The sequence below is a fragment of the Nelumbo nucifera genome, chromosome 3 (assembly GCF_055504915.1).
Source record: "Nelumbo nucifera cultivar China Antique chromosome 3, China Antique-T2T, whole genome shotgun sequence".
NCBI classification, from domain to species: Eukaryota; Viridiplantae; Streptophyta; class Magnoliopsida; order Proteales; family Nelumbonaceae; genus Nelumbo; species Nelumbo nucifera.
Genome location: NC_142651.1, coordinates 80,188,740 through 80,199,092, shown reverse-complemented (window position 1 = coordinate 80,199,092; position 10,353 = coordinate 80,188,740). Strand labels below are relative to the sequence as shown.

The following is a 10,353-nucleotide window of genomic DNA, read 5'->3' as shown; positions in this document are numbered from 1 at the left end:
CCCGTGCTGCTCCGAACTACGAAGTAGTCCCACTTCCAGGCCAGGACTTTACTCGGGAGCTTATGCATTAATTTAAAACCCGGGCGGGGAGACAGATAATAAGCCCGCCTGTGCCTGGGGAGAGCGCCCGAAGCGCTCTTCTTTATTGCCAAGATGGTACTGAGGATATCTAGGTCAATGGGGAAGGAGCGGTCGAAGCAGAGGGAAATGGTCCCAACCACATTCCGTATGGAATTCGGATGAAGCTGGTCCAAGGTAATGTTAAAGTGCACCAGCACCTCAACAATCAGAGGGTGAAGAGGAAGACGGAGTCCGGCGACCAGTTGCTCCCTGAAGACCACGATCTCATCGGGACCGTGCTCCCATGGAAAGCTGCCGGTAGGAAGACTGTAAGAGTACTCCCCAGGAAGGTGGAACCTCTGAATGAGGTCCTGAAGTCTCTCCGGAGTCATGGTGGAAGGGTTGAACTGATCTGGCACCCGACCTCGGTGGGAGGTGGATGCCAGATGACCCGAAGTCGCCTGTACGTCGGACGGCTGGGTGGCAGAAGAGCCACCCTGAGCCAAGGTACCCACCTCGGGCTCGTCGATAAGGCTATCTACACTAGACGACACGATAACGCGGAAAGGAAAGAATGTTCAAAAAAGAAAAGGAAGCTCGGGGACTTACCGCAGGAAACGTGAACCGAACTAAGGGAATAACCGAGCTAGAAAACCCGAACTAGGAATCTCAGACGCGAGCTCAATACTAACGTTGAAGACTTTGTGGTGAAGAAATGACTAAGGGTCCCCCACTATTTATAGCCACTGCATCTGGGTGCTAACGGTCAAGATTGAGATGATCCAATGGCTCTCAAAGAAATCAGCTACGGGTTCCTCAAGGTGAAATTAGTTTAGCGTGTTTTTTGGCATCCGCGAAGTCCAAATCGTGTGACGTTTGCGCGTAAACCGAATGCAACCCGGGTTTCTTTTGATCGAGTTGGGCACTGGACCGGTCCAGTTAGGCGAAGCGCACGACGGAGTGGCATGAGTACTGAAGCCAAATCCACCCGGCGCGTCATGAACTCCCTGCATTGGGTCAACACCGCCAGCACAGGGAGTGGGGGGCAATTGATGGAGGGTGATTTGGCCCGACCTCGTAGCATGGGTACACGTGGGTGTGACCTTGCTCAAGCGATGACTCAGCATGACAGCACAGCAAGCGCAACCACTACTCGGTGGGAAGGGCTCACCGAGTTGAGTCTGCCAACTCTGCGGGTTAGGCTACTCGCCGAGAACCGCCTGGCTTGCACCTCCTTCCCAAGGCTGAGGCACTCCGAGCTACCTCTGTGCTCGGGGCCCCCTGACCTTTTCTAATGCCCGAGCTCCTCCCAGTGGATTTTAGGCCACTCTCAAATAGGAACACCACGATCTGCCTCTAGATACCCCCGAGGTAGAGACACCTCGGGCCAGACAGCTCGGTGCAGTTTGCCACAGGCAGCTCGCCACTTGCAGGGTAGCTCGGTACAGGGTAGTTCGCAGAAGAGCAGTTCGGCACATCACAGGAAGGCCTCCTGCCCGACCACCATACCCGACAAACCTGGAGACTGCACCCACGTCTCTCGTCAGACAGTGTCATGCCCGCCACCTTTAGAAGGTGTCTTACACCTAACAGGTACATACCCTGCAAGGACGGCCCCGCACGTGCCGCCTCAGCCCTGGCTGTAACGGCTACGGCAGGACGACAGTGGCGGTTATACCTACCCTGTCAGAGGCAGGTGGGCCTGATTCGACAGAGTTCTGTTATAATTAGCCCAATCCCAAAGGACAGAGGTAACTTCCATATACTCGCGCTATCTGCACTCTTAGCTTTCTTCATCTTCCATAGAACTCTAACTTAAGCGTCGGAGTATTCCTACCGGGTAAGCCCCCGGGGATTCTTCATCTTCTCCATCTCAGGTACCTTTTAGGAACCACGCAAGTGCCAGCTAAGAGTGACCGGATTGCACACCATCAATATTAGTTACATGATATCATATGTGACGGATGTGATGTTAACTTTCCGTTAATTGTCAGAAACAGTAGGATTAGCATTAATCAATTTGAAAACAGTTAGGGTACACTTAGTCAATTAGCTAAACCATAAGGGTAGTTAAGGATAGACTTAGTCAATTGTCAGAAACAGTAGAGTTAGCATTAGTCAATTTGAAAATAGTAAGGATACACTTAGTCAATTAGCTAAACCATAAGGATAGTTTAAGAAATTTACCCAAAACAATATTGATAATTTTGAATAGAATAGGGTGCAACTTGGGTGGGATCTGGTTGGGCTTTTGTCGAAATTTGAATGGGCCTGGCCTGAAGGCCCAACCTGAAACAATATAAAATGTTAACCTTTTTTTTATTATTTTTATGGCAATATAAAATACTAACTTGTGCTAGCCCAAGTTGCATGCATCCCTAATATTGTTTCTGGTCGGGCCTTCAGCTTGGGTCCATAAAAGCCCCACCCAAGCTGCACCCCTAATTTTGGGTCCAGATCTGCTTGTTCCATTAAGGTGCATACGTTTCTGGTTACCCAAGTGCAATGAATGCATCATTGTCCTCCATTAAAGTTCTGCAACATCACTACCGAAGGGGATCGTCTTTGAGAAGATGAAGGGGAGAAGAGAAAACATTTGTTACACAAATACCTGATCCACGAGAAGACTTTGTTACGTTAGGTATCCAGCAACACTTAATGGAGCTAACAAATCACGACTTGATATATTTCTCATCCATTTATTAGGCTAACCTGATCCAACTGACCAGATTATGAAAATTGAAAAATCAGATTCTTGTGTTTGGGTTAGGGTTATGTTTTCTACGGTCATGGTTGGGCCAGTGATACAACTTGGGCTTGGGCAAGCTTACTAGGTTGAGCATTTGTTTAAACTTGAATAATCCCGGCCCAAGAACCTAGGCCCATTAAGCCCATCAGCAAGGATTGTTGAAGCAAGTAATGGTGACCAAGTAAAGCAAGCCAGCTTATGTAGACTAATGGACAAATTGTTGTATTGAATCATCAATAAGGAGAGATTTGCTAAACCAACCCAAACACAATTACTGGCCCATCTATGTTAGTGGGGGTTGCAAGAACGTTCTGCAACCATGGGGTGCAGCAGATGTATTAGCTTAAGAAGAATATATAATAGATGAAGCAGATTGTTTGTGGTTGTGGGTGTGGCAAATCACATGGTTCTATATTGGATTCCTCTTCACTGCCACGTGTAAAAATCTTGCATGAATTCAGATTCAGATTAGTTCTATCTATTACATGCAGATCTCTGTTGACAAATGACATGGTTTCATATATCTGTTGGCCTAGCTAGCTTGTACTTCTTTACTACCTTCTCATAGTGAAAATATCCAAAACAAAAGAAACCAGACAGAGAGTGTATTGGAAACAAGATTTAACGTATAAACATACAAGTAAGCATCAACAAAAATGCTTACTTCTTACAGAATGTCATGAGCTCCTCAATCAGAGCAGTCATGTCGGCATAAGAGGACCCACCCTCTTGAACAGCTCTTTTGGCCATCTCTCCAAGCTCCTGCGCGCATCTTCTCATCCTCCGGGCTTCATCTCCACCACCCATGACTCGACTCACCGCCTGTTTTATATCTTCTCTCCCCACCACGATAGCCTTATCAGTCATATACGAATTCCAAGCCTCAACACCGACGCTAACGCCAACCTTAAGCACCTCTATTACAAGCTTCTCGTTATAGAATTGCTCTGCAAAGAGTGGCCAAGTGATCATCGGGACACCCGAGCTCACACTCTCAAGAACCGAGTTCCATCCACAGTGAGTCATGAATCCACCGACAGCTTGATGTTCAAGGATCAAGACCTGGGGAACCCACCCCTGTATGATGAAGCCTTTCTGCGGTCCTTTCGTAACTCTCTCCTCGAGTCCTTCGGGCAACCAGAACTCACCATCCATCTCTCCCCTTGGTTTTGCCACTCTCGGGACAACCCAAATGAAGGGGTGGCTTAATGCTTCCAGAGCAGATGCAATCTCCAGTAACTGAGTAGCAGTGAATCGGGTTATACTCCCAAAGCAAACATAAAGAACCGAGTTGGGTTCTTTAGACTCGAGCCAGCTCAAACACTTGAGTTGGTCAATAGAGGCCTTACTGTTGCTAGCTTCTCTGTCGAGTTTCTCTGTGTTGAAGAGAGACACAGGGCCTATGTGCCATGCTTTTCTTCCTAAAGTATTCCGATAGTGATTGATGTAAGCCGGTTCCAACTCGTAGAAACTGTTCATTACGGCTCCGTGGCTCCTTAATTCAGCTTCTCTGACGCTGTTGAAGATCTCTCCGAACTCGGCTTGGACTTTGATGGGGTCTGGGAGTTGAGACCTTGAGAAACTTATGTGGTTTGGGAGGCCTGGAACTCGGAAAGCTCCTCCATCAGGCGGGATTTTGTCTTGGTAACGAACCAAGCTCTCTGAGACGCAGTGATAGAAGAAGTTGGTGGCGTGGAAGATGATTCTTGGTATTCCGAGTTGATTGGCGAAGTCAGTGGTCCAAGGAAGGAGTGGATCTGAGACTATGCAATGAGGACGAAATCTAAGGTGTTGAAAGAGCTGAGCAAGGGGTTGTTGAAGCAGTGACAAGGCTTGGAAGAGTTTGTTGAAGGTTTCTGGGAATGGGGCAGAGGTGGTGCTTATATTTTCACAGCCATCGGGGAGGGGGGAGTCCATGGGAGGGAGTGGAAGTGTGAGAAGTTGGATTGGGTGGCCGGAAGTGATGTCACGGTCGATGGAATTCTGGAAGAGAAGAGCGTTGAGTGGGGTGGTGATTATAGTAACCTTAACTCCACGAGCTGCCAATCCTCTGGCCATGTCTACCATGGGAATCAGGTGGCCTAGTGCCGTGAATGGAAGGAAGGCAATGTGCAGTTCATCAGCTTCACTACCCATGATCTCTCTCTCTCTCTCTCTCTCTCTCTCTCTCTCCCTCTCTCGTTTAGTATCTACCATTCTGTTCATGGAGGTTTTATAAAGGAAAGGTTGCCTCTGATGATCTGTTTCTAGGATATTGGTTTGAGGTTTCAATGGGTGGACTATTTTTTAATACATCCGACCAGTGTAGATGGTCAACATCGTCCACCAATTATATCCGAGGGAGCTTATAACAGTCTAGGTGCTCTCATGTCTTGCTATAAATTCTCTTTTATAGAGAGAAGCTTGGACCCGTCAGTATAAGGGTCAAGGATCACTACACTATTGATCAGAACAGGAGAAAAAATCTTGGAAAGTGATTTCTAACACACAGGAAATCAGTTTAATTAGGTAATTTCTTTCCAATCAAGAAAACCATTTTGTGGAGATTTATCATTTATTTGATACAGAGAACTAGAACTCAAGAACCCAGAAGTCTGTAAAGAAGAGATGCAGAAGTTTTATGCAAGAAAACCATTCTGTAAAGAAGAGATACAGAGAATATATAACTAGCTAGAACTAACGAAACCCAAAGTCTTTATGCAAGGTGCATGGTGGAGGACAGGTAAAGTGATCCCCTCCACCTTACTCCTTAGGCCCTTTTATCTTTTTCTTAATATGCTCCTTTCTTTTTTCCTATTAAATTAAAAATTGGGGGAACGGTCACTATCACTTGGGGAAAAGGTTCAAAAACAGATCTACTGGTTTGATTTACTGACAACATAAGCTCATAGAATCCAATCAGCTCGCCCATAACATTGCTAAACTAATGGCGATGCCTACTTTCCTTCAATCTTTACTTTTTTTCCTTCTTTCTTAATTCAGTTTTGATTTAGACTTGATTTGGAATTGAGTTTCCTCTCAAATACAATTAAGGGATACCCTACTTGTAAAAGATCATGAGAACATTGGAAATTAAATAACGAGAGAAAAAAGGCAAACGGAATCCTCAATAATAAGGTGCAAACAAGCAGAATTATATTTAAGGATAAAAGCATTAATTAGTACGTAGAACCAGTCAAGAATTCAAGGATTCTTCTTATGATTTGAATTCAATATTGTCGTATATATAAGCATTTAGGTTAGGCCTTGAACCAAAGCAGATTTCATGGTCAAGCCCTCTCCAAATCTATATCTCTACTAATATTCGAATTATCCCCATTTTCTCCCTTTTTTTTCTTTTTTCTTGGTAAATTTGTGACAGCTATTGCATCTACGCTCCTTGCGTTAGAATCTGCAAACTTTGCTTTTTGCTGAAAGCCATGGTCAATCCCTCTTCAAAGAAGAAGGTTGTCTTTGAGATCAGTCACGTCAACTCTTCTATAGTTTTTATGGTATTCCGTCAGGGGTCTTTTTAGGTCAGCAGGGGTCAGATGTGGATGAACCCTTAGTGCGGCCTGTTTGGGAGGGCTTCGGTATGCGGCTTATAGCACTTTGAGCTGGGCCCGACATGTAAACTGCATAAGCCGCTTTTGGTGAAAATTCAGAAAGCCAATATTGGGTTTCCAATGCCAGAAGTGCAACTGTAATATAAAGCTAGCTTCTCTGGAACACAGGTGCTCAACCATCACGGCTCAGTTAATGCAATGTGATCCAAATGCAGAAGCCATCCCAAACTGGGTCTTAGTGGGAGGCCTTTCACGAGCAGCTTCTAGCCAGAAAGTCAGAAATATGTTTATATGAACCAAGAAATCCACTTTCCGGTGAAGCTATTTGTAGCTGCTCCGAAGTGACTCAAATGGGCTTTTAGTGGTATTAGGGGTGGGCCGACGAGTCAAATCCAAGCCTCCTTGGTCCCAGCAACTTTTGTATGGGAGAGGCTGAAACAGGATTTGGGCCCTAGGTATGATAAGGCCCATTGTACGATGCTTCATAATGAAGGTGTTATATCGGTCTAGAGGCATTATAAAGCAGTGAGGCTTAATTTTTCTTGTAAGAAAGATGCTACCGTGGAGAAGTTGAGCATCAGAGCATGGACGAGAGAGCAGAGAGGTGTTAGCAACATGCCCAGTCTAGCTGCTTCGCCTTCAGAGGTGTCAAAGTTATCACAGAATATGAGAGAGATACCTCTCTTAGTGGGTGAGTTTTCTCATTAGACAGAGTCCCGTGGCCACTCTGGTTTAGGAGTGTTCATTCAACCATTATTAGAGAGAAGAGGGTGGAAGATGATACCCTATGGCTATGAGTAGGACTGCCAATGGACCAGATACTGGTCCAATACGAGTCATTACAGATGGACCAGGTCCAATCCAATCCGGTATACTTTGGACCATTCTGGATTTGTCCAATTCAATATTTGGACGGTCCAATCTGTTCAAGTTGGTTTTAATTTAGATTGGATCCAACCCATTAAATCCGATCCAATCCAACATAAACCCATTACAGATGAACCAGGTTCAATCCAATCCAATAAATACTTTGGACCATTAATTCTAGACTAGTCTAATTCAATATGTCTTATTGGTCCCTCCAACCTGTTTAAATTCATTTTGAATGGGACCCCACCATCCCAAACTCAGTCCATTGACACCCATACGGTTTAAACCGAGCTTTGAGCCAAGCTCAAGTCTAATATGTAGGCTCGTTTGCTAATTGAACCGAGCTCGAGCCCAGTAAAACTCGGCTCATGAGGCTCGCAAGCCTAATATAATAAATAAATAATTTTTTATTATATACATACATACATCACATACATGCATACATACATACATACATACATACATACATACATACATACATACATACATACATACATACATACATACATACATACATACATACATACATACATACATACATACATACATACATACATACATACATACATACATACATACATACATACATATACATATACATATACATATACATATACATATATATAATAAATAATTTTTATTATATAATAATATTTTATGTATAATATTTTTATTTTTATGTATACTAGTAAATAATTTTTATAATTCTTATTTTTCTATGTAAAATAAAAAATATTTTTATATGTATACTTTTTATATTTTAGAAAAAAAAAGATTGGCTTGCAATTGAACTCGAGTTGAGCCGAGCTCGAACTTGCAAGCTTTGAACCGAGCCAAGCTCGAGCTCAAGCCTAACACAGTTTCAGTGAGCCGAGCTCAAAAAGCCAAGTATTCGGCTTGGTTCAACTCGAATCCACCCCTACTACCTATGAATAATTGCAAGGTTGTTCTTTGTAAGGGGTGAAAAGAGAGAAGAAGGGGCATTTTCCAATCACTAGAGAATGAAGTGTATTCTCTAAAACAAGCAAACGTTTAACATGAGGCATATTATCTTGGTCGTGGTATCCTAGGTTGCAAGAAAACTAGAGAATTAGTGGATATTTAGGTCTTGTTCACTTTTTAGCAAGTTACTTACCTGGGTAAGCCCAGAAAGTGCATTTTACCCATGTTCTTTTATTTCCCAAGTAAATAAAACAATGACCACTTTAGCCATAAAAATCCAATATTAAAAATGGCATTTTTGTCCCATCCAAGTATTGGCAATTCCCCCTAGGTGGTAAAATTATTTATCCACCAAGGAGATGGCTGGGTAAGTGATGTCCCCATATAAATATAAAAACAGAATGTGGGTTTCTTAGTCAATGGGATTCAGAATCCCAATGCCAACTTCCCCCCCCCCCCTCTCAAAATCCAAAATTGAACACCCCCTTACATGGATAAGTGGATTGCAAAAGTATAATGAAGGTAGATTTGGTAGCTAGGGCAAAAAGGCAGAATGAGAGTGGGTTATGGTGTTGTTTGTTGAAGTTGTGGGGTTGTGAATGACTTTATTTTGTTTGGTTTGGAATTGTTATTCTCTCTCTTATTTGTGGAAGTTTAATTTTGTTGGTGGTTGTTTTCTCTGAGTTTGGATTTGGTGTGAACACAAGTTTGTGAACCTGGTTATGTGGCCAATTAGTTTAGCATCTCAAAAACGGGTGCAAAATTTACACCTCCTTTCTTTTAGTATAATTCTTGCCATGTAAGGTGGGGGAACATATTATTTTAGAATAACATAAAATAATTATTTATGAATAACATATATAAATATGTGCAGGTTGGGGTAGGCCAGGCCACATAACATATATAAATATGTATTAAATAACATATACAAATATGCTACAAATTATTATGTTAAATTAGTACAATTAACTTCCCTATGTCCCAATTTTATTATTCTTAGGCCCCGTTTGTTTTTGGTAAGTTACTTATCCGGGTAAATGCAATTATTTGGGTAAGTTTTTCTTAGGAAACACTTACCTGGGTAAGTGTATTTATCCATGTTCTTTAATTTCCTAGGTAAATAAGGTAATGACCATTTTAGCCATAAAAAATCATTATTAAAAGGGGCATTTTTGTTCCATTCAAGTGTTAGAAAAACTTTCCCCCTAGGTGGAAAAGATATTTATCCACCTAAGAGATGGGTATCACTTACCCATGATACCTAGGAAAATAAACTTTCCCTGGTCCCCACATAAATCTAAAAAATGAACATGAGATTCTTGGTCAATGGGAACCAAAATCCCATTGACCTACTTTCCCCCCTCTCAAAGTCCAATAAAGAACACCCCCTTAAGCTCATTTAATATGATTTTGTCCCCGTTTATTTTTTACAAAAGTAATTAAACACATTGCAAATTATCAAAATCAAATTAACACAATTAATCATTACCATTCACCTCATTATATCTGTAAATACATGTAATTCTTTATTACCCCAATTACATTGCAGATGTCAGAATAAGGTCACGAGCACAAATCTAATAACACATGGAATCTCCCAAAACTTGCGATGGGCTTATAACCATTGTAAACTTGCAATGAGCTTAAAAGCTACTCGGGATTTATGATAAGTACAGAAGGCCAGCCAAGACTTGCAATGAGCATAAAACACTTCTTGAGACCCATGTGAACAATGGGCGTCGCTTGAGATTTGCGATAGCATCACCAATCAGATCTTGTCCTTTAACATGTGGCCACTAGGGAACCCGTAAGAGAATGTAGCCTACACATACCACATAATAATCCTTAAGAAAAAGGAAATTTTGTCTTTAAAGGATCTCTGACACATGGCAAAATCCCAATGGTGTTCCCTTAATAGATGACATAAAGATCTCCTTTCCTAATAGGAAAGGTCCCCTTTTAGATCATTCTACTTACAGACATGTGGCAAAAAACTAGTAGGCCTATTATTTATAAAACAATATCCCACTATACTAAGAAATTGCTTCAACATATATACATAGCCCTATATAAAACCCATACCCCACCCTTACCAAGTGAACCAGTTGCACCTTTTTTTTCTATTAAATTAAAAAAAAAAAGAACCATTGGGCACCCATTCAAGTGGCTATTATATTATACTAGTAA

At 42.3% G+C, this 10,353-nt stretch overlaps 1 protein-coding gene across 1 annotated transcript; it reads right to left on the bottom strand.

The window, feature by feature from the left end:
- Window positions 1-3,239: 3,239 nt before the first annotated feature.
- Window positions 3,240-5,405, bottom strand: LOC104589459 (scopoletin glucosyltransferase-like). The gene has a single exon (XM_010247807.3). It carries the CDS (start codon window positions 5,012-5,014, stop codon window positions 3,470-3,472), a length of 1,545 nt encoding a protein of 514 aa, XP_010246109.1. The 5' UTR covers window positions 5,015-5,405; the 3' UTR covers window positions 3,240-3,469.
- Window positions 5,406-10,353: the final 4,948 nt, after the last annotated feature.